Raw genomic sequence first — 25985 nt, forward strand, 5'->3', positions numbered from 1 at the left:
TTAGAAAGATGGTAACGATGACACTATATGGAAGACAGCAAAAGAGACACAGATGTAAAAAATAGTCTTTTGGACTCTGTGGGAGAAGGCGAGGGTGAGATGATTTGAGAGAACAGCATTGAAACGTGTATATTATCATATGTGAAATAGATCGCCAGTCCAGGTTCGATGCATGAGACAGGGCGCTCAGGGCTGCTGCACCGGGATGACCCTGAGGGATGGGATGGGGAGGGAGGTGGGAGGGGATTCAGGATGAGGAACACATGTACACCCATGGCTGATTCATGTCAATGTATGACAAAAACCACAACAATACTGTAAAGTAATTAGCCCCTAATTAAAATAAATAAATTAATTGAAACAAACAAACAAATGTCTTTGCTTCAAATGGGCTCCACCAGTTCTTTATTTTCTCAAGGTAGGCTGCATAACCTTTTTTAGCCTATAACACTTGAACTGAGTTGAGAGAACTGGTGTGGTAAAATTTAAGAGTAACCAAAAGTACCATATTATAGAGGTCAAATACTATCCTTTGCAATCTACTAAAGTAAATCACACTTTCCATTCCAATAAGGCAAAACAAACATCTGGCCTTTGAAATATGAATAGAGATATCCATGTAGGCTACCTTGAGGATTTCACCTTAAATCTCACATTCAAAACCATAAGAGTCATACTGTCCTTTCCAGTCTATCCGTAAAACTCTCACAAACACATAAGAAAGAAACAAAAAAAATCACAAATACAAATCAAGTATAATTAATATCAGGCTGTCCGGATAGTTTTTTCTTAGCTTGATTTTGAGAGTCAAAAGAGTAGGAAAATCATCTGTTCTGTAAGGCTCTACTAACCATTTATCAAAAGATATGAACAGACTAGTTATGTTCCACATGTAATAAATCAATAGATGGCAAAGATAACAGAACAATTTCTGTAAGTAATGAATACGAAAATAATACTGTACCATCTGAATCAGATTAGTTCCTCCTGCAAATGCAGCTCCATTTTCTTCTGCTATTTTAATTTCTGATGCATTCTACCAAAAAACACAATAGTTTGAACATTAGTCTTTAAACAAATTCAGTCTGCTTTCAAGCATTTTGTCAGAAATACCACAGTTGAAAATAAAAACTATATTTTTTACTTTTAATTGAAAGTGCATCAGTTTTCAACTAGATGCATCAGAGATAATACATTCAGAACAAGCTTAGTTTGTAGGTGATTAAGGTATTTCTTGACTAATACATGAGGAAATATGTCAAAATGGCATACTAAAAACCCACCAAGTGGTCCTAAGTCTCCAATTTCATCAATACATCATTTTCCAAAAATAACAGATTAAAATGTATTTAGTTTTGCTACTTTAAATGGAGACATTTTATCAATCCAGTATTACAAGAGTAAAGATTTTTAAATTTAAGAAATGAGAACCAAAATTTAGCCTACTATCTGAAAATCCAAAAGAAAAATACATAAAGTATTAGGTTTTTTCCTCTATATGCTTCATTTATACCATTTGGATTTACTGTAAAAATATGTCACTATTTACTCAAGTTTTGTGGCATTGTAAGAGCTATATTCTCTACTTTTCTGGGGAAAAAAGCAAAGAATTTCTTCACTGTAAGTGAGACAGATGACAGGAAGAAAAACACTTTACAAAACAAATGCATGAACATGTTATAAACAAATGTGCATAATACAAAAACAATGACAAAGAGCTGTATTACTATACTTATTATTGCCATGACTTTCTTGACTTTACAGACTAGATCCTTTTAAAAGTGTGGTTTCTGTGTCTTCACAGCACTAAATGGCCCACTGCTTTAAAGTTAATGTTATTCTTATTGTTTGGAGAGTTTCAGCAGGACACAGCAGCTAGTAGGATAAATATTGCTCTTGTGAGAAACATAAAATGGTAGATAATAATGATGAAGTTAATGTTGTGGCTCAGCTCTTTCTCAAACTAATGATATGACCTCAAGTAAGTCATTTAACTGCTTTGAGTTTCACACGGGGAAAATATTCTAGGGGAATGCCAGGATTTCCTCTAACTCTATTCAGTTACTCTAATCATTGATTAATGTGATGTGTCAAAAAACTAAAGGATATAAAAAGCTGACAAAAGTTACTCACCCCTGTAAATACGGCAACTTTACTCACTTCTGAAATGAATGGGTATGGCAAATTAAGAACACTGGCAAATGGCTCCACTTTTTTCTAAATATACAACAATGGAAAAACAATTATAAAAAATTCATTCATCTTTTCTATATCCAAAATATTCACTGATTACCTGTTATAGCATAAGCGATTATATTTCCTTCGTAAGAAATCAAAATAAAGATCTAAACCTCCTTCCCCAACTCCATACTCCCATGGCATGTGACTTCTTTCTCTACAGCATTCACCAGAGTCTCACATATTAAATTAAGACCTGTGTTTGCACAATCCTTATCTTCCCCAGCACCTAGTACAAGGCTTTCCACATGATGGATGCCAATAAATGTTTTCTACCTTGAATTAAATTCAAAAAAACATATAATTTTTTTTTACATCATCAAGGAGGACATGTATACAGCTATGCACATTGAACAATATCCAGCTAATCTGCTCAGTGGGTCACTCCTAATTTCCATGTTGGTTCTAAACAATCAGGTGACTCTGATGATATTAACTCTAAATCCAAGACAGACTGCCAAATCTGAAAGGCTATTTCAAGCCTCTGGTCTATTTTGAAACAACCTGGACCACCCACCACTTCCAGATATGTATGGGAAGTCAGTTGGAAAATCCCAAATAATGGCATGCATTTGAGGCACCCTAATATGGGTGGAGTTTTTACAGGACCTCAAAACTAATTTGTTTAGTCACTGGGCCAAGGACCTGTCTAGACCTGTGACTCGGCTCTCTTAGGGAGACTTCACACGGAAACAAGTTCTAGGCCCATAGTTTTGTTGCAGCCTTAAGGTCCAGAAAAAGAGAAAAAGAGGTGTTTCATAATTAAAACTGACTGAAATATTATATTTTTAGAAAAACTTGAGTAACATAACCTCCTGAGAATTTCTTTTCAGATAAGAAGGCACAAAGTCTTAAGCACACTTTATGTCAGACATGCAACTCAGTTTTACTGACTGTCATTCCTTTGCTATTAACAAGTCACAACTGGCTTCAGTAAATTTTTCAATGGAAAACAATCACAATAATAGCGTCCCCTGGGGGAATACTGGCTTGTTTTACAAGCACTCTGTCAAGAACAAAAAAGGTCTCAGGAAGAAAACTGAACCTATTCAATGTTATTAGTTTACAAGTGGCTAACATTTACAAAATGAAACTTGTGGTCCTACAATACTTCCTTATAAATTACACAATTGGTTGACTGAGAAAGTGGTTATGTTAGACACTACAATGTTTTCAAATAAAAGAACAGTAACACTATAGTATAAAATAAAATTTCAATAGGATTGGAATAAACAAAAAAATAACCAAGAAATGACACAGACCTTGGTTTAAATCTTAATTCCACCCCCACCTCTGGGGACCTTGAGCAAGTTTACTTCACTTTCCATGTCTCAGCTTCCTCTTTTGAGATTATTATAGAATTAAATGAGAACATGCATGAAAATAAGCATTTTACTTCCCTTTATAAAGAAAGGGGAAAACTGGGATTTGGAGAGGTTAAACCAACTCCTCAAACAGCAGGTAACTGGTGACCGCAGAATTCTGGCCTGTAATGCAATGTCAGCCTATGCTCTTAAGCACTATGCTGTATTCCTCCTCAATCACTTGTTGCTGCTGAGGTTGTTAAATTGTACTCAAAAACACAGACCCTTCAGTTTTACAAAAAAAAAGACATCCTCAGAATAAAAATCAAAGTATCATCTCCAAATAAATTAATTTCTTAAGTGAGAAGCTTATCAAATTGAGAGCTGTAATGGACCTCAATTCTAATCTAGTATTTTTCCCACCTTTAGAATTTTATAAACAAGTCTTTTGTGGAACTGCTATATATAAGCAGACAAAGCAGAAATGTTTAGGTTGAGATGAGGGTAAGGGGCTTGGCACCCCATCCAAACTTAGTCTCAACCCGGGATTTGAAGGAACACATCTTCAGGCCACCAAGCTATCCAAAGTCCTTCCTGACCGAGAAGGAACAACATACCTGGACAGCTTAAGTCATTTTTCAAAGTTACAGTAATACCTCAATTAATTTTTACACTGCTTTTGTTCCTACCAATGACTTCCAGATAAATAGGAGATATGTGTTCATTGACTCTACAGAATGAGTTCAACATCCTATTTTATATTTGGAAAATTAAAAGACAAACTTTAGTATTTTTCATCCTAAAGTTCAGAAAGAGCATAAGATTTTCTAAAAATTATTATAGGAGACAAAACATATTTTAAGTTAAGAAACAGCAATTCATTCAACCACTGTTGACAAATAAATTTTAATTGAGTCTACATACCTTCTTCCCCAGTGTCATATCCAGTGTCAAATCAAGATAAACACCTTGCTTTGGATTTGTAAAGTCCAAAACTTGAAATTTCTTAAGTAAGTGAACAGCTTTCTCCACCTCGTATATCTGCCTTGGGTATAAGCGTTTTAGGTAGACATCATCTTCAGGTTCACCTTCCATAAAAGGATATGACTTTATTTTTTCTATATCAACTTTTTTCTCATTTGATGCTTTTTCTTTAGTACCTTTTTTTGTCTTCTTTGCAGGCCTTAAAAAAAAAATTTTAAATCAGTTATCTAAATATGTAAATCGAAGAGACTTAAAAAGGAAGCTGATATATGTACATTTGACAGTAAAAATTACAAAAGATAAAGTTTATTTTAATTCAAAAGCACAGACTTCTTTGTAGTTTTTTTTTAGTTCAACAAATATTAAGCAAATTTCTGAACTGTTTGCAGTTGATACAAAGTTGGATAAGGTATTGATGTTGCTCTCCAGAAACTCAGAGTAGGGAAGATGGACATGCAAGCAGATAATTTCAATATGATGTGGTAAATACTATGAGAATGTTATCAGGGCCATGGGGAAAAGATAGTTAACTCAGCCTAGGAGGCAGGGAAGAGTTCGGGGGAAAAAAAAAAAAAAAGACCCCAAAGTCAATTCTTAAAGGATGAGGAAGAATTAGCCTAAACATAAACCCAAGAGAAACAAAAACAAGGACACATAAAAACTTGTACACAACTGTTCAAAGCAGCATTACTCAATAAAAGCCAAAAGGTAAAACAAGCTGAATACACAAAATGTGGTATATCCATACAGCAGAGTATTAATAGGTAATGAAAAGGAATGAAGCATTGATACACACTACAATTTGTATGAACCTTAAACAGAGAATGCTAAGTAAAAGAAGCCAGTTCCAAAAGACCACACATTGTATGGTTTCATTTGTAGGAAATATCAAGAATGGGCAAAAAAATAAAAAAAGAACGGGCACACCTATAGAAACTGAAAGTAGACTCAGGCTGTCTAGGGCTGGGGAGGGAATAGGGAAATGGGAAGTGACTGCTAATGGCCATGGGGTTTACAGGGAAGATAACGAAATGTTCCAAAATAGACTGTGGTGACAGTCACACAACTCTGTGAACACACTAAAAATCACTGAGTTGCACACTTTAAGTGGGTGAATTGTATGGTATGCAAATTGTACCTCAATAAAGCTATTATTTAAAAAAAACAGAGTTATCCAGGCAAAGAAACAATGTAATAAAAGCATTGAGGCATGATTAACAGAATGGTACACAAGGGGAGCCATTATAAGTTCTAGTTGACTAGAGCAGGGGTTGGTAAACTTTTTCCAAAAGGGATCAGACAGTAAATGTTTTATGGACTCATCACAGTGACTCAACTCTGCCATCCGAACGTGAAAACAGCCATACACAACACAAAAATGAATGAGCATAGTTCAGTTCTGTTCAGTTCAGTCACTCAGTCGTGTCCGACTCTTTGTGACCCCATGAACCGCAGCCAGGCCTCCCTGTCCATCACCAACTCCCAGAGACCACCCAAACCCATGTCCATCAAGTCAGTGATGCCATCCAACCATCTCATCCTCAGTAGTCCCCTTCTCCTCCTGCCCTCAATCGTTCCCAGCATCAGGGTCTTTTCAAATGAGTCAGCTCTTCACATGAGGTGGCCAAAGTCTTGGAGTTTCAGCTTCAACATCAGTCCTTCCAATGAACACCCAGGACTGATCTCCTTTAGGATGGACTGGTTGGATCTCCTTGCAGTCCAAGGGACTCTCAAGAGTCTTCTCCAACACCACAGTTCAAAAGTATCAATTCTTCGGCGCTCAGCTTTCTTTATAGTCCAACTCTCACATCCATACATGAGCACTGGAAAAACCATAGCCTTGACAAGACAGACCTGTGTTGGCAAAGTAATGTCTCTGCTTTTTAATATGCTGTCTAGGTTGGTCATAGTTGCGTTCCAGTAAAGCTTTATTTACAAACACTGGTTCAAATTTTGTAATTTTCATGTGTCACAAAATGCTGTTCTTCTTTTCACTTAAAAATGTAATGGTCCCCTGGCCACATTTTGCTGACTCTTGAACTTTACCTCAGGAAACAGCAGCACAGGAGGCTGGAGAATCCAGATAACAGAGGCCTCCTCTAGAGACAATGAGAAGCCACTGGACGGGGTGGCATCTGTATTTCACACAGAGTATTCTGGCTGCAATAAGCGATGGATCTGAAGGAAGCAGACTGGAGACAATTAAAGAGACGACCCTCCCTCTCTTCTCAGAGACATGGCAGCCTGAAGCAGGACAGGGATGATACTAGGCTGGACAGATTATACAGATATTTCACAAGGTAAATACAGAAGGCAAAGGGGAAAGAGACGACTCTAGGATACTACGCAGGTTTCTGGCTCGCATGATTAGACATGAGTAGTATCATTAACTAAAACCAGAAATAAAGAAAGCAAAACAGGTTTCTTTCGAGGGAGGTAGTCACGGAGATGAGTTCAGTTTGGGGCAATAGAGAGTCTGAGTGTGGGGTTAGTTGCATCATTGGCCCCAACTCCTTATCTCTTCTCTCTACTCAAGTCCCTTTGCTAAGTGACTTTGCAATTCCTCTCACTTAAAAGTGCCTTGATTTGGTCACATGACTAGTAGGCCAATAGAATAAAGCAAAACTGACAGATTCTATGCTCTAAGCGTAGGCCGTAAGAGGCTTCATCTGTTTCCACTTGTAAGTTTGTCTTTCTGCCATTTTCATAAGCACAGGCCTGGGCTAGCCCAAAGGTGGGAGGATGAGAGACAAGTGAACAACACAGCTGGCTCCACAGAGCCGCAGGCTAGATTAGACAACTCTCAGCTGACCTGCAGATTCACGGAGGCACAGCAAGCCCAGCCAAGGTCACCAGAGACACCCATACAAACCTAGCTCGGATCAGCTCACAGACACGTGGGCAATGATAATCGCAGGGTGGTTTGTTACAAAACAAACACCAACAAGGCACTTACAAAATATCTAAGAAAATGTGTTCTACAGGTAATTGCAGGTAAGAGTTTGAAGCTAAGAAGACAGAAGTAGAGGTGATATGATACATTTTCTCAGCATTAATTCCAATCATACCTTTAATCTTTTAACCATAAACCCTTTAAATTAGGGAAATACTATTCTAGAAAGACATCTGGGTTCTGTGGTAGATAGGTTCCAGCTTCCCAAATATGGCCACATCTGCACAGCAAAAAGGACTTTGCAGACGTGATTATCTTGAGAGGATGCTGGACTATTCATTCACGTGAGCCCAATCTAATCACACAGTTCCTGAAAGCAGAGAAACCTTCTCCTTTCTCATCCTCATCTCACAGCAATGGGAAGGAGAAATCTGAGCATGAAATGGACCCAATACGCCATTCCTAGCTTTGAAGATGGAGGAAGGGGGAGCCATGAGCTAAGGAATATGGGTAACTCTTGAAGCTGGAAATGGCCAGGAAACAGATTCTCCCCTAGAGCCTTTAGAAAGGACCGAAGCTCTGATGGCTCCTTAATTTTAGTCTAGTGAGATCCATATCAAATTCTGACCTACAGAACTGCAAGATGATAAACTTGAGTTGCTTTAAGCCACTAGGTCTGTGGTAATTCACTATGGCACCAATAGAAAACTTAGTAAGAGGTCCTATAAAATTTATGCAAAAGAAATGGATGACAGTAAAATGATATTTTAAATAAAAAAACCTCAAAAACCAATCCAACATATAATTCCACGCTCACTTACAGCACTCAATGAATCCTTATTACTACAACTAATAATAGTATCCTCCCAACTAATGAGCAATTTGACAGAATAGCAGATAATGACAACACTCATTTTTAATGGGACACAGGTGCCCTACTGGACTGCCGACAAGTCTAAGTAGGTGCCTAAGTGGATAGATGCAACATGCCTCAATACTGTGTGGAAGTACACCACGAAATCCTGAACCCTTCCAAACTGAAGAAATCACAGTTTATATTTAGTAAAAGAGTAGACTGGCCAATAGGTGAAGGAGCCTAGAGAGCCTGTCTTAATAATAAACTATCTAAAATAAACAAATGACTAAAAATTGTAGCTATAACCCACAGATTTACTTTACATAAATACTGATTTCACCACTAAATTCTTCATCATGACTGAAGCTATCCGTCTAATTTACAACTAGTAATATGAAGTTCCCAGAGACTAAAATGTGATTTTTAAATTAATAAATATTTGCAAAGCCTGATAAAAGTCAGGAACATAAAGAGATTGAGTTGGGTATACAGCAGTTTACTTATTTATGCTTTGGACCTTGTTTCACAAAATTTGAGATGGTTTTTTGAATGTTTGAGATGGTTCAATGAAAACATTGTTGAGTTACAAATGAACACTTGTAAAAATAAATAAAGTAAAACATCATTGTTGCTGTTTAGCTGCTAAATTGTGTCTGTCTATTTTGCAACCCCATGGATTGTTGCCCACCAGGTTCCTATGTCCATGGGATTGTCCAGGCAAGAATAAAGGAGCGGGTTGCCATTTCTTTCTCCAGGCGATCATCCCGACTCAGGGATCAAACCTGCATCTCCTGCACTGGCAGGCGGATTCTCTACCACTGAGCCACCAGGGAAGCCTATATAACATCATTTACCACAGAGCAAAACAGGGTTCTAGGGAAACACTTTCTTCCAAAATTAAAAAAACTGCAACTGACTAAAATCTGTCAATAATGATCAATTTTACAAACCTACCACCTGCTATTTTCCTTGACCCTCCAAAAGGTGTAACTTTATTCATAAGAATCACATCCAGAAGAACTCTGTTTTTTATTCAGTATGTAAGGCCCTATCTGGAGAACGTAAAAACTATGATTCTCAGGGAGTAAAATAATTGTATTGGAAAGGTTTTGGGGAAGGTGAGGGAGAAACACCTGGTAGTCTGAACTAGAGAGAACACAATTTAGCTGCAGTTACCCGGGTAACTAAACCACGCAGACTAAATGAGTCATAAGAGACTGTAGTCAGATAATAACTTTCTCCCTGCTTCTCCTGTCTCCTAACTCCGAGACCATGAAAGGAAAAACAATTCCACGGTCATAACCAAATAAAACAAGACAAAAAAAAAAATCAGTACTATAATAAAGCTCACTTCAAGATCCTTAAAGATCTGTAACCCTAGAGATCCAAGTCTTTTTAAGGCTGAATAAGTCTTTAATTTGAGGAATCGGGATGACAGTAGGGGACACACAACCTGGAGTCAAACTAAACTGAACTAAACAGAACTAAAGAGAAAATACCTAAGGCAACCAAGTAGGTCTGAAATCTTCCCACACCCCCCACTCCACATGTGTACAGCCAGGAGGGTCTTGCCTAGAGCAGAGAATGAGAGAAAGGCAGGCAGGTAAGAAGAAAAAAAAAAAAACTCAGCTAAACTTTTAGTGCTAGTGTGACAGTTTAAACCCAAGAGATCCAGACACAAGGGAAGTTCACACTCACCCGTCTTCAGACCTCCACCAGGCCCTCCTAGGAAAGACTGGAGTAGGCCAGGAGATAGAAAGCCTCCATCGAGGGTGCAACATAGAGAAGAGCAGACACTACTGCCAGAAAGACAAGTAACCCTGAAGCCCTCTAGGGCAAGGGTCCCCAACTTTCTGGGATCTACAGCCTGATGATCTGAGGTGGAGCTGACATAATAGCAGAAATAAAGTGCACAAATAAATGTAATGCACTTGAATCATCCTGAAACCAACATCCCCACCCCAAACGGTCGGTCCATGGAAAAACTGTCTTCCACGAAACCAGTCCCTGGTCCAAAAAGGTGGGGGACTGCCGCTCTAGGGCACAGATAAATGAAAGAAGGGAAATGTGTAGGGAAATGAAAGAAGAAGAATAAAACACTAGAAAGAAGAAAAAATACTAAAACTTCTATCCTTAAGGGAGGGTAGCACACAGTCCTGATCGCGATATCCTCTACCGATAAAGCTCCGGAAGGGCCCAGACACTGCGGCACAAGACCTTCGATAGATGCAGACCACAGGGGGAGAGGAGAGAAATATGGAGAAAACCATCCCCAAGGACCAGCAACACTGGGCCTGCTTAAGACAAAGGCTGGCTTTGGAAACTGAGATTCCCTTCCACACCCGTCACCAGCCTAATGAGCACTGAGCAATAAGCAACAGCAGTCTCGTACTAGGAGAGGAGCCAGGGCATGGACAGCAACCCCCTTCTGAGGCGCAGCTGCACAGCCGAGGCTCAACACCGAGCACGGAACAGGAGCGGAGGCGAAAACCCTTCCGGCAACCCCGCCTCCACCCTAAGCACGAGGGAACAATCCAGAAAGGTGACGCTGCCGGTGGTGACCACAGCAACAACAAAACCAAACCCCAGCTCAGCTTCTGACAGGACTGACACCACATCTGACAGAAAAGGTACGTCCCTTTCCGGGCATAAATACTATGTATTTTAGCCTCCGCTGCTCTACATAAAGTATCTAGCAGTCAATAAAAAATTCTGAGATGCATGAAGAAGCAAGAAAAAGAATCTGTTGTTAAGAGAGAAGCAGAGTCAGAGACATCACTGGCAAACTATGGGGAAGAGAGGAGATTCAGAGTGACAAGACAGACAAGAAAAGCAAGTTCAAGCCCCTCTACGCTGTCTCAGATCCATGATAAAAAATTAGCCAGGAAAAAACTAATTTTTTGTATATTATAAAGCCAACAAATTAAAAACTAAAACCACAGCTAGGACTTTCCTGGTGGCTCAGTGGACAAGAATTCTTGCCTGCCAATGCAGGAAACATGACTTCAACCTTGGTCTGAAAAGATTCCACATGCCATGAAGCAACAAAGCCTGTGTACCATAACTGCTGAGCACACTTGCTGCAACTACTGAGGCCTGCACACCTAGAGTCTGTGCTCCACAACAAGGGAAGCCCACACAATGTAAGGAAGAACAGTCTCCACTCGCCACAGTAATTTTTCAGTTTTTTTTTTTACCATGCATATTTCATATGCTACAGTTTTTAGGTGAGGGAAAACTCTTTTAAAGTTGTACTGAAATAGAACATGGGGAAGACATAAAATGAAAAATTTCTATAAAAGAAAATAACATTTAAAGAAAAAATAGTCTCAAAATAATCTATGTTCCTGACAAACAAATACTTCCACAAAGCAGAAAGAAAAAAAAAAAAAAAACAGCTCAAAAGAAAAATGGGCAAAATGTACAAATCAGATATATAATGAAGAAAGACAAATAAAGACTGACGATCTCCAAAGTTGTTAAAAATTAGGGCACTTTCACTCACTACTGGGTAGGGATGTAAACTGGTACAACCAATACTTTCAAATTCTCAACCAAAAAGAACCCATGTACTATTCAGACTCAAAGGAAGTCTCCTTTCTAGTAACATTTCTGCCTATTCTTTCTTCATCCTGTATTCATGTCATTTACTTTCATGCCTCTGCACCACTGAAATACCTTTCTCACAATTTCCCTGCAAAATCCTATCTATCTTTCAAGACCCAGCTCAAACACTTCCTGCCCTCTTCTCCTCCAGGAAGAATTAAATGACCTTTCATCTGTGAGCACACAGCACCTGGCCCATTCCTCCACTATAACAGTTAAAACATATTAAAGGTACAGTGCAGGTAAGTGTTAATTTATAAAGACCTCCCACTAATCACCAGCAAAAAAACAGGAATAGGATATAAACAGAAAACTCACAGTAAAGAAAGCATAAATGGTTCTTAAACAGATAAAAAAGACAACCTCAATAATAATAATAAAATATAAATTAAAGCCATGATGTTGCTATTTATTACCTATCAAATTGGCAAAGTTCAAAAATTTTGATTACACTGTATACAGGAAAATAAGACATTCTAATAATACTTGCTGGTAAGGACATAAATTGGCAAGATCTCTATAAGGGCAATTTGGTATTACCTATGAAAATTATAAATGCACAACTTTTGATTGAATTCTATTTCTGAGTTCATACTACAAATATTCATAATAATTGACAAGATCTATGTACATGATCCTTCAATGTAGGATCATTGGTAATAGTGAAAGACAAGTCTTTTGGAACGATAAATGTGTATAAACAGGGGAATGATTAAGTAAAATTATGGTACACAAACCCAATGACATATTATACCCATGTTCACTGCAGCCATATATACAATAATCAAGACATGAAAGCAATCTAAGAGTCCACTAATGGAAGGATACATAAAGAAAATGTCACACACACACACACAGAGGAATATTATTCATCCATAAAATGAATGAAACCTTGCCATTTGTGACAACACAGATGGACATTTCTCTTATGTTAAGTGAAGTAAGTCAGATAGAAAAACAAATATCATGTGATTTCACATATATGTATAACCTTAAAAGAAAAAAAAACGAACTTACAGATGTAGAAAACAGATCTCGGCTGCCAGAGGCAGGGCAGGGAGTGGGGTATAGGTGCAATAGGTGAAGTGGTCAAAAGGTACAAACTTCCAGTTATAAAATAAGTCATGGGATGTAATGTACAATATGGTGACTATAATTAATAATACTACAATGTAGAATTATATAATGTAATAATAGACTACAATGTAATCATATTATAATGTATATTTGAAAGTCGCTGAGAGTAAATCTTAAAAGTTCTCATCACAAGGAAAAAAAATCTCTAACTCTGTATGGTGATGGATGTTAACTAGACTTTTTGTGGTGAGTATTTCCCAATATAGACAAACATTAAATCATTATGTCGCAAAGGAACGCATTTGAGTCAGTTTTGATGAGGCAGATGAACCTAGAACTTATTACACAGAGTGAAGTCAGTCAGAAAGAGAAAGATAAATATTGTATTCTAATGCATATTTACAGAATCTAGAAAAATGGTACTGAAGAATTTATTTACAGGACAGCAGTGGAGAAACAGACCTATGGACATGGGGAGAGGGGAGGAGAGGGTGAGATGTATGGAAAAAGTAACGTGGAAACTTACATTACCATATGTAAAATAGATAGCCAAGGGGAATTTGCTATATGGCTCAGGAAACTCAGACAGGGGCTCTGTATCAATCTAGAATGATGGGATGGGGAAGGAGATGGGAGGGAGGTTCAAAAGGGAGGAGATATGTGTATATCTATGGCTGATTCATGTTGAGGTTTTATAGAAAACAACAAAATTCTGTAAAGCAATTATCCTTCAGTAAAAAAATAAAAGAAAATCATTATGTCACATATCTGAAACATAATGTTATATGTTGATTTTCTCTCAATTTTTTTAAAAAAATGACTAAAAGCTCCACCTGAAACAATCTCCAAGACACATTGTTAAGTTACTTTCTAACACCATACACAAAAATAAACTCAAAATGGATTCAAGATCTAAATGTAAGACCAGAAACTATAAAACTCCTAGAGGAGAACATAGGCAAAACACTCTCCGACATAAATCACAGCAAGATCCTCTGTGACCCACCTCCCAGAATATTGGAAATAAAAGCAAAACTAAACAAATGGGACCTAATGAAACTTAAAAGCTTTTGCACTACAAAGGAAACTATAAGTAAGGTGAAAAGACAGCCCTCAGATTGGGAGAAAATAATAGCAAATGAAGAAACAGACAAAGGATTAATCTCAAAAATATACAAGCAACTCTTGAAGCTCAATTCCAGAAAAATAAATGACCCAATCAAAAAATGGGCCAAAGAACTAAACAGACATTTCTCCAAAGAAGACATACAGATGGCTAACAAACACATGAAAAGATGCTCAACATCACTCATTATTAGAGAAAAGCAAATCAAAACCACAATGAGGTACCATTACACGCCAGTCAGGATGGCTGCTATCCAAAAGTCTACAAGCAATAAATGCTGGAGAGGGTGTGGAGAAAAGGGAACCCTCTTACACTGTTGGTGGGAATGCAAACTAGTACAGCCACTATGGAGAACAGTGTGGAGATTTCTTAAAAAACTGGAAATAGAACTGCCATATGACCCAGCAATCCCACTTCTGGGCATACACAATGAGGAAACCAGATCTGAAAGAGACACGTGCACCCCAATGTTCATCGCAGCACTGTTTATAATAGCCAGGACATGGAAGCAACCTAGATGCCCATCAGCAGATGAATGGATAAGGAAGCTGTGGTACATATACACCATGGAATATTACTCAGCCATTAAAAAGAATTCATTTGAACCAGTTCTAATGAGATGGATGAAACTGGAGCCCATTATACAGAGTGAAGTAAGCCAGAAAGATAAAGAACATTACAGCATACTAACACATGTATATGGAATTTAGAAAGATGGTAACGACAACCCTATATGCAAAACAGAAAAAGAGACACAGAAGTACAGAACAGACTTTTGAACTCTGTGGGAGAAGGTGAGGGTGGGATGTTTCGAAAGAACAGCATGTATATTATCTATGGTGAAACAGGTCACCAGCCCAGGTGGGATGCATGAGACAAGTGCTCAGGCCTGGTGCACTGGGAAGACCCAGAGGAATCGGGTGGAGAGGGAGGTGGGAGGGGGGATCGGGATGGGGAATACATGTAAATCTATTGCTGATTCATGTCAATGTATGACAAAACCCACTGAAAAAATAAATTAATTAATTAATTAAAAAAAAAGAAAAGAAACAAGGAAGTAAGGTGCACACAGGGGTATAGTTAGATATGAAACTGCTTTCCTCTACTCACAACAATTCTGACACTAAATGTGTAGATATGTCCCTCACAACCTCCAGTTACCCAATACGAGCTGGACAGCTGGCAATTCAACATGGTTTTGACACTTATCTATCTGGATGAAGCACCAGATGCATTAAGCTGGTGAGTTCAGCAACCCAGAAGCTCTCCAAACCCCACAGTTCAGGGATTTTTATGGAGGCTTCATCACGGAGGCATGAGCAATTATGAATTCAATCTCTAGCCCCTCTCTCCTCCCTGGAGGATGGAAGGCAGGGTTGGAAGTTCTAAGCTTCCAATCTTAGCTTGGTCTTTATAGTGACCAGTCCCCTTTCAGGAGGCCACCAAGAGATGCCTCACTAGACAAAGAGATATGCCTATGACCCAGGAAATATTAAGGGTTTTAGGAGCTCTGTATCAAGAACTGGGTCAAAGACCAGGTATTTTTGAAAACTGCTCTCCTAGCACCCCTATGAAACAGGAGATCACAAGGATTTTAGGACCTGTGAGACAGGAATTGGTGGCAGAGACAAATTTAAATACTTCTTATGTCACAAAATCCTAGCTCTGACACTTACTAACTCTGTGACCCTAGGCAAGTTACAATAATCTACTGGTGCCTTGCTCTCCACCTCTAAAAAAGAGCATAATAACAGTGGTTTCCACAAAATGTTGCTGTAGAGATTAAATTAGTTATTCAATGTCAGTGTTCAATACATATGAAGTATTATTATAATTAGTCATATCTCCTTCAGAACTTATCAAGCAAAATAGTAGAGATGTTAAATTTTTACAACTATATATCCTAGTACATCTTTAAGGAACCAAGCATAATGTTTTCTAATCAAACGCTGAAATGGTAGCAGACGAAATAACCAAAATATAAAACACTTACTTTGCTGCGGCTGCAAAATGTCTGTTGGGCACTGGAATGTATATGGAACAAAGATGAAGAGACGTCTGAGAAGTCACCTTGGAAAGACTATGCCTTTGATGATGTATCAAGACTTAAAAGAAAAGACATGTAAAATATTAATATTCATCATTACATTCATAGTTATTACATTCTCAATGTTTTCCAAAACAAAAATATTCAAGATTTTGTGACTGTTAATCACAATCTTAAAAAAAAGTATAAAAATGGAAACTGCACTTCTTGAAATGAAAGCCAAGTAAACACATCTAATTGAAGAACTGTGCCCTCATTTATTTTTAACTGAATCTAGTTTGGACTCAACAGAATATGTTAGCTCTATCTTTATGGATTATGTGTATGTATCCTGAACTTTTCTTAAATTTTATTTAATTTTGCACAGATCATGTATTCAAATTGCCCAATTACTTCTGAAAGATAAGAAGTAAGTGAAGGGAACTGCCTTACCAGAAGTTAAGACTTGTTATGAAGCTATGGTAATTAGGGCACTTTGGTATTGGTACAAGTATAGAAAAACAGACTAATGAAACAATAAACAGCCCAGCAACAGACCTACACACATATGGATATGGAAATATGATAGAGATGTTATTGCAAATCACTGGGCGAAGAATGCAATAAGTGGCACTAACCAAGTGATTATCAACAGGGAAAAGAGTATATTTAGATCCCTATCTCACACCATACACACACAATCAAATCTGGATGGACTAAGGACTTATATGTGAGTGGCAAAACTTAAAAGACTTTCAGAATATAGGAAAATAATCTTTACTACCTTTGAGGAGGGAACAATTTCACAAACAAAACCCAAAAGCACTAAAAAGTGACTCTGTTAGTGTTAAGAACACTTGTTTATCTGGAGCCTATTATACAGAGTGAAGTAAGTCAGAAAGAAAAACACCGATACAGTATACTAACACATATATATGGAATTTAGAAAGATGGTAATGATGACCCTGTATACGAGACAGCAAAAGAGACACAGATGTAAAGAACAGCCTTCAGGCTCTGTGGGAGCAGGCGAGGGTGGGATGATTTGAGAGAATAGCACTGAAACATGTATATTATCATATGTGAAATAGATCTTCAGTCCAGGTTCGATGCATGAGACAGGGTGCTCAGGGCTGGTGCACTGGGATGACCCTGGGGAATAGGATGGGGAGGGAGGTGGGAGGGGGGTTCAGGATGGGGAACACATGTACACCCATGGCTGATTCATGTCAGTGTATGGCAAAAACCACCACAATATTGTAAAGTAATTAGCCTTCAATTAAAATAAATAAATTAATTTTTAAAAAAGAACTCGTTTATCAAAAGATACTTGAAAATGGAAGACAAGCCAAAAACTGGGAGAACAGTAACACACACACTGGCCTAAGTATTAACACCCAGAATATGTAAGATCAACCCAATTGAAAAATAAACAAAAGAGGTGAATCGATTTCTAACTGAAAAGGAAATACAAATGATGAATTATTTATATGGAAAAATGTAGAGTCTCATTGGCAAGCAGGTAAATATTAATTTCAACCACAATAAGATACCATCTGACAGCACTACTTAAGGAGGAGTCAGATGGCCTGTCACAGATCTGTGCGTATGCATGTGCGTGCATGCTCAGTCATGTCCAAAGCTTTGCAGCCGCATGGACTGTAACTCCCCAGGCTCCTCCGTCCATGGGATTCTCCGGGCAAGAATACTGGAGTGGGCTGCCACTTCTTCCCTCCAGGGGAGCTTCCCAACCCAGGGATCGAACCCGTGTCTCCTGCATCTCCTACACTGGCAGGTGGGTTTCTTACCACTGAGCCAGCTGGGAAGCCCACTCACTGTTCTACACCTTGCTTTTTCACGTAAAGGTATTAGAGCCCATTTTCACACGCAGATATAGATATACACACCTATTTATAAGAGATGTGTATATACATATATATACACACATATATAATCTCATGTATACCTTTCATAATGGTACATTCATATGTAAATATTACAGCAATAATTTCACATCACTTCATAAAGACTATGTTTTTAGAGCTGCAAAGTGCTACACTGTGGGGTTTTATCATTATTTAATCAGTGACCAGCCATTAGGTCATTTACAATATTTTGCTATTATAAACAATCCTGCAGTGAATGACCTTGTACAAACACCATTTTGCACACAAATAAGTATTTCACAGGATAAATTTCAAGATGGGAATGTGTTGGCTCAAAGGATATGAGCATTTGTAATTCTGATAAATACTGCTCTCTGCAGTAACAGTGCCATGCACAGTCACCAACAATGAAAAGGGTGCCTATTTCCATACACTCATGCCAACATAGTCTGTTACCAAATGTTTTAGTCTTTTGTCAATCTAGTAGAAGAAAGATGGTATACGGAGTTTATTAATTTGCATTTCCTTAAGAGTTAGGCTGAGTATGTTTTCATGCTTGATCATCTATATCTTGTGCTGAATTCGCTTAAACTCCATTTTTTCAATTGGCACTCCACAACTAAGTTTTCATGTAAAATGACTGTTAAAACCCAGAATCTTAAAAACCATTCAAGAGATAAACTGAGAGCATGTAAACTGTAAGACCTGTCTACACATCAAATGAATTCATTTCATGAGTTATGTGCAGAGCACTGTGCGTGCAGAGGAGCACCCACGTCCTCGCTGTGGTCTACCAGCCCCTATAAGAGCTTGTCCCTGCCTATTACTCCAAACCCCTCTCTAACCTCCTCACTCTGACCCTTCTTTCAGATCCCTGAATCCCTCCAGTCCCTCAGGTTAACTCCTGCCTTAGGGTCTTTACATTTAATGTGACATTTGACTGGGATGCACCAGCTCCAGACCTTCCCCTGGCCTTCCCCTCATTATTAGCTCAAACGGCATCACATGCTTAACAACTCAATTTCATCTCTAATATCCCACAACAAAGCGCAAATACAGGAAAACCACCTAAACTGTGAATTCTCTGAATGTATGGAAATGACATTGGAAACAGTCTAGGAGACCTGTTTATCACTGGGAATTCTTTGTGGCACAAAGGGCTTTAGTGGCTAGGAAAAAAAAGAGAAATAGACTAAGGAGATCCAGTTCCTGCCCTCCAGAATCTCAAATTGAGTGTGCTATGCTGGTATGCAACTGTCTAGGAGGAGATCCCCCACATTTTTAAAGCCAGCTATCCTGAAAAATCACATATGGTAAGTGAAGGAAGAGCAATTATCCACTCACGATTTGGCAAACACTTCAAAAAAATAATTCTAACTGTATTAAACAAAAACCCGATAACCTTGGCAGGATCCTCAAAATAATAATTCTCTTGCATCAATCACAACCTGCTATAAAATAATCAACCACTACTTTCAAGAATCCCCAGTCATGACAACCAGAAATTAAAATTTTCAACAGGTATCAAACTGCTACAGACTAAGGAAAAAACCAAACTACAAAAACACCACTACTTAAATAGCACTGTTCATTTCCCTGGTGGTTCTCCTGCCAAGGCAGGAGACACGGATTCTATCCCTGGGTCAGGAAGATCCCCTGGAGAAGGAAATGGCAATCCACTCTAGTATTCTTGCCTGTGAAATCCCATAGACAGAGGGGCCTGGCGGGCCACAGTACATGGGGATGCAAAAGAGCTGGACACGACTTAGTGGCTGAACAACAGAGAAATAGCACTGTTAGAACATATCTGTGTTTTCAATTCCTCTGTGGTCAGTTTATCTACCTGTAGCATTTTATTATATTCCTTTAATATATTTCTTTTCCTCTCTTAGCAGATAACCTCACTTGCTACTTCAGAGAAAGCAGAAGCACTCAGAATTTCGTCCACTACTTATGAACCTAACTGAATCTGCATTCATTCTCAAAAGTCATCCCCACCCCTATCCCACAGCAATGAGATGGAATTTAATGCATCACCTTTGCTAGCTGATTCTCTTACGCATGATACTGAAACGTTAGAGATTCCCAGGACTTCTCAACCTAACTCTATAATCCTCGTGTTCCCCAGGGGATCTCATTCATCTAGTCCTTACCTTCCGACCATAAGCACCAGTCCAGGCCACCATCATCTACTACATGAAACACTGCAACAGACTTCAAACTATTCTATCTTCTATCTTTGGCCCTCTTAATTTCTTTTCCTCCTCCTACTAAGAGGGATGATTTAAAAATGAAATCACATATCCTTCCAACACATGGATGGTTCTTCAAATAAAGTAAATTCTTAACAAGGTCCTCTGTGAGCTACCTCTAACCTATCTACTGAGCTTCATCTAACACCACTCTCTTAGGCTTTCTGCACTTCAAATACACTGCCTCCTTTCAGTTCCTTGAACACACCATGTTTTCTACAACCTTCAGACTTTCAAACATAATCTTCCCTCCTTCTGTGACATTCTCGTCTACTACTGTGCACTTCCCCCTTCCCAAAGCTAATTCATAACTATCCAGTGATCTTTCAGGGACTCTGCTTAAGCTACTCCACCAGAAAAGTCTTCCCTAAAAGCTCAGAATCAACTAAGGTTTTTCACATACACTCTTACAACTTGTACTTTTCCTTCACAGCACTTAGGACAACTGTAATTACAGAAAGAACAATCCAATTAATGTCTGCTTCTCAACAGATAAGCACCATGGCCAAAGAATATATATAACTTGTTCACTACTGTGTTCCTAACACATAACCCAGTATTTTTGCAAATGAAGACACAATAAATAACTCTTTAACGAAAGAAGGAAATGTGAACTAATGAGAGCAAAAACTGGATTCAAATTACTTTAAGCATTATTCATTCAGTTCAGTTCAGTGCAGTCACTCAGTCGTATCTGACTCTTTGCGACCCCATGAACTGCAGCACGCCAGGCCTCCCTGTCCATCACCAACTCCCAGAGTTTACCCAAACTCATGTCCATTGAGTCGGTGACGCCATCTAACCATCTCATCCTCTGTCGTCCCCTTCTCCTCCTGCCTTCAATCTTTCCCAGTATCAGGGTCTTTTCAAATGAGTCAGCTCTTCACATCAGGTGGCTAAAGTTTTGGAGTTTCAGCTTCAGCATAACTCCTTCCAATGAATACTGAGGACTGATCTCCTTTAGGATGGACTGGTTGGATCTCCTTGTAGTCCAAGGGACTCTCAAGAGTCTTCACCAACACCACAGTTCAAAGGCATCAATTCTTCGGCGCTCAGCTTTCTTTATAGTCCAACTCTCACATCCATACATGACTACTGGAAAAACCATAGCCTTGACTAGACAGACCTTTGTTGGCAAAGTAATGTCTCTGCTTTTTAATATGCTATCTAGGTTAGTCATAACTTTCCTTCCAAGGAGTAAGCGTCTTTTACCTGCAATAACCATCTGCAGTGGTTCTGGAGCCCAAAAAAATAAAGTCAGTCACTGTTTCCACTGTTTCCCCATCTATTTGCCATGAAGTGATGGGACCAGATGCCATGATCTTAGTTTTCTGAATGCTGAGCTTTAAGCCAACTTTTTCATTCTCTCTTTCACTTTCATCAAGAGGCTCTTTAGTTCTTCTTCACTTTCTGCCATAAGGGTGGTGTCATCTGCATATCTGAGGTTATTCATATTTCTCCCGGCAATCTTGATTCCAGCTTGTGCTTCCTCCAACCCAGCGTTTCTCATGATGTACTCTGCATATAAGTTAAATAAGCAGGGTGACAATATACAGCCTTGATGTACTCCTTTTCCTATTTGGAACCAGTCTGTTGTTGCATGTCCAATTCTAACTGTTGCTTCTTGACCTGCATACAGATTTCTCAGAAGGCAGGTCAGGTGGTCTGGTATTCCCATCTCTTTCAGAATTTTCCACAGTTTATTGTGATCCACACAGTCAAAGGCATTGGCATAGTCAATAAAGCAGAAATAGATGTTTTTCTGGAACTCTCTTGCTTTTTCGATGATCCAGCGAATGTTGGCAATTTGATCTCTGGTCCCTCTGCCTTTTCTAAAACCAGCTTGAATTTACAATGTATGAAAGAGGAGTGGCATTTTGTTGAAGATTCATGTATTCATTCATCATCTACTGGACAATAGTTATGCCAATGAAACAATGTGCTAGCACTGTTTTAAGTATTTCATCAACAAAACGAACAAAATCCCTTTGCTCATGGAGCTTACATCGTAAGGGAGAAGCAATACTAATAAACATAATATGGTAGCGGTAATGGGGAACACTGAAGCTTCCCTAGTGGCTCAGACAGTAAAGAATCTGCCTGCAATACAGGAGACCTGAGTTCAATTGTTGGGTCAGGAAGATCCCCTGAAGAAGGGAATGACGACCCACTCCAGTATTCTTGCCTGGAGAATCCCATTGACAGAGGAGCCTGGCGGGCTACAGTCCACTGGGTCACAAAGACTGGACACAAATGAGCAAGTCTTTCACTTTTGCACTTCAATGGGAAACCCTCTGGGTAAAAGGAATTGAGAATCAAGGGGAAAGTTGGTTGTAATTTTAAATAAGAAGGTTAAGGTAGTAGGCCCTTTTAAAAAGGTGACATTTGAGCAAAGGCTTGAAACAAGAAAGTCAGTAATGCAAATACCTAGAAAAAGTGTTCCAGGCCCATTCCACTTGAGAGAAAATGTCCTCCCAACAAAGGAATGTTTTTGGTGTGTTTATGGAACAAAGAAGCTGCTGTGAGTACAGTGAGTAAATAAGAGAAAAATGAGCTCAGGGTGGTAAAGTGGGTGAGTGGAGGGAGGAGAAGGCAGGTACCAAATGACGTGGAAGACCCTAGGTCGGTGCTGTCAAACAGAGGTATAATGTAAGCCACAGGAATAATTTTCTAATAGCCACAATTTTAAAAGAGGAAAAACAAAAAGAAACCAATGAAGTTAATAATAAAAATTAACATTTTATTACAACCAATAGCCAAAATATTATCATTCCAACATGTTTTTAATATAAAAAAATTATTGAGATATTTTACCTCTTTTAGTATGGTGTCCTCAAAATCTAACATTTTTAACACACTCATGTGGATTAGCCACATTTAAAGTGCTCAGTCACGGATAACAAAATGGACAGCACAGCTATTGGTTATTCTAAAGACTTAAGACTTAGAAAAATGGGGAGGTTTTGAGGAATTCTGAGCATAGGAGCAATGTGATGTGACTTATGTTCTTAAGAACCAATTTGACTACTTGTTGAGGGTAGATTGTAGAGAAATCTAGGTCAAGGGTGATAATGGGCTGGAAGGTCGTTTCAGTGAAGCAGTGAGAAAAAGCCAGATTCTGGATTTATTTTGAGGGTAAAACCAAAAGGATCTGCCAACTACTTAATGTGAAGTGTGAGGAAAAAGACGGGGAGTCAAGAATATTCTGAGGTTTTGTGTCTGGGCCACTGAAAGGATGAAGTTCCCATCAAATGAGATGGGGAAGACTCCAGGTCATGACCATGAGTTTGATTTTAGTTAGGTGCTGATTGGATATACAATTGGCGATCTAGAATAGACAGGAGTTTAGCAATCTACAGTTCAAGTCCTTACTGTAGATAATTTTGAGAACCATTAAGATACAGACAATAGTCAAACCACAAAACTTGGATGAGATCACCAAAGGAGTGAATTCAGATACAAAGACATGAGGATGAAGGATGGAGAATCCTGGCTCCTGAGGCATTCCAAGGTATGAGACTGGAAACGTGAAGACAAACCAGCAAAGTAATGTGACAAACGACAGATGAGATAAAAAGGAAATTAAGAGAGTAAGGCATCCTGAGAGCTATGAGAAGAAAACGTGGCAAGGAGAGAGTGATAACCTTTGATTCCAACTCCTTTTCTCCTCCATCCCCTCAGCCCACATCTCCAGTTTCAGAGACAAAACCATCTCTCTGCCTCCTTCCCTACGGCGGCTGGAAGGATGTAATTCCCCTCCCACCCCAGTCCTAGAGTGGACAGGTTCAGAAAGGAGTAAAAACCTCTATGAGGTCGCTTTTGAGTAGCAACGAACCTCTGGAGAACTTAGAGCTCAGAAAAAGTAGAGGCTTATCAAGCCCCCAGTGCAGACCCGCACGTAGGAGCGTCCGGCTTGCACTGCGCAGCCACAGAAGAACCCGCGGCAGAACTATTTCTCCCCGCAAGCCCAGCTGACCCTCTGTTTTACCTCTACCGAGACATCTTATGGCCGCCGCCATGTTAACCACTCCGGATTGTGTTGACGAAATTGGTCCCACGCGTCAACGTGGAAGAAATTTACAAAGCGTTCCCATCCGGAAATGGCGGGGGGGTGGGGGGGAAGGGATTCGAAAGCGCAAGAGGAAAGGGGCGGGAACTAAAGTAGACTTTCGAGCCTGCAGAGGCTGGGCGGGGGAGGGCGGCCAGCAGGGTGCCCCGTGGCGGTGTTCCCGTCAGTCAGTCCTTCGTGCTGCGTAGGGGCCTGTGCTTCGTGGTTCCGGTTCGACAGTTCAACCTCCTTCAGGGAAAATCTGCCCTTCCTGGAAAATGCGGTCCTGTTGGCGATGCTCCAACTATTTTATTCCTTTTTATTTAATTTATTTGATTCTGCAAGCGTACTTAGAACGGTCATTTTAATAAATTGTGAGAGTACCCAGGAGAATACGAAAAGCAGAAAATCTGGAGAATCTCACCAGCTGTCACCACCACATTTCCAGCCTTGTAAAGACTTTTTTAAAAATTAGCCAGACTGTGTCCCACTCACTGACGAACTCTTTTTAACTCGTCGCAGGATCAGCGTGGTTTTAAGGTAATCTGAACTTTAAGCAACTCTCCATAGTCCCCCTGCTGACAACCCACGCCGTTAGGCTCAATCGACTAACAGGACGACAAATTTATATAACACTTCTAGCTTTAAAATGGCAGACCCAAGACCCACGCACAGGTTATTCGGACTGGGGGGAAAAAATCAGCATCCTTTCCGTTACGTCACAGCTGACGGTGTGGCTTATCTAAAACAAATCTGATCACGAATTGTAACACTTTCCAGTTTAAATAAAACTCTCTCACCACTACCTCGAGCTCGCTTCTGGCCTCCGCCTACCTCTCTGGCCTTAACGCCCTGCCAACAGTCCACCACCCGACCCTGACTCCGAAGCCCACCCAGGTACACACACCCGGTTTCTCACTTCCATGCCTTTGTTCATTCTGTCCCGTCTGCAACGTCCTGTATCATATCACCTAGGTAACTTTTTGTGTTTTTTTTTTAAATTAAGATTTCAGCTCAGGCTCTATTCACTGATGAAGCCTCCCTCTTCTCTCCCCAGGCTGAGTTGTGGCCACCTCTTCCAGGCTTTGTACTAGGCTTATACCTGTTTTTATCTGTTTAAACAGTTTTATTGAAGTGTAATTCACCAATCTAAATTGTGTAACTCAATGGTTTTTAATTTACAGAGTTGTGTGACCATCACCACCATGTATCCGTTTTTCCCACTAATTGTCTGAGCTCTTGTGGCCAGAAATGGTGTCTTACTCATTTTTGTGACCTCAGCACATACTACCTGCCTGGCAGGTAGGAGGCTCTCAATAAATATTTGTTGAATAAGTCATTATACATATGCATGAATTATTGACTTGCAAACTTGCTTCCATGAAGCTGCGCATAGGACTGGATCAAAGTAGAAATTTCACAAATGCTTTATTTCATATTTGTATATTGTACTCCTCTACACGAAATATGTTTTTTTCTACTTTGTTGTCCTGTCTTGTCAACACCTAAACAGTTACTTCAAAAGTTATACACACTTTTATAGCTGTTATACAAAAAAACTCAAAGACATGTAATATACCTTTATACCTTTCTTTTCTCTCTCCCTCCTTACCTTTCCTCCCTTCCTCCCTTCCTTTCACAAATACCTGAGTGCCTACCACGTGTCAAGCAGTGCCCTTGACTATGCAT

General features: G+C 39.2%; 1 protein-coding gene across 1 annotated transcript in view; it reads right to left on the reverse strand.

The window, feature by feature from the left end:
- The window catches only part of MRPL1 (mitochondrial ribosomal protein L1), a 64941-nt gene extending 40565 nt beyond the window's left edge, over positions 1 to 24376 (reverse strand). Inside the window, exons 1-5 of the mRNA XM_061145733.1 lie at positions 24237 to 24376; positions 16078 to 16189; positions 4467 to 4725; positions 2134 to 2217; positions 965 to 1036 (exon numbers count right to left, since the gene is read on the reverse strand). Of these exons, the coding sequence (XP_061001716.1) occupies positions 965 to 1036; positions 2134 to 2217; positions 4467 to 4725; positions 16078 to 16189; positions 24237 to 24267 (558 nt within the window). The 5' untranslated portion in view covers positions 24268 to 24376. The remainder of the gene's footprint in view (positions 1 to 964; positions 1037 to 2133; positions 2218 to 4466; positions 4726 to 16077; positions 16190 to 24236) is intronic.
- Between the last annotated feature and the right edge of the window lie 1609 nt (positions 24377 to 25985).

Source organism: Dama dama, chromosome 6 (genome assembly GCF_033118175.1).
Source record: "Dama dama isolate Ldn47 chromosome 6, ASM3311817v1, whole genome shotgun sequence".
NCBI classification, from domain to species: Eukaryota; Metazoa; Chordata; class Mammalia; order Artiodactyla; family Cervidae; genus Dama; species Dama dama.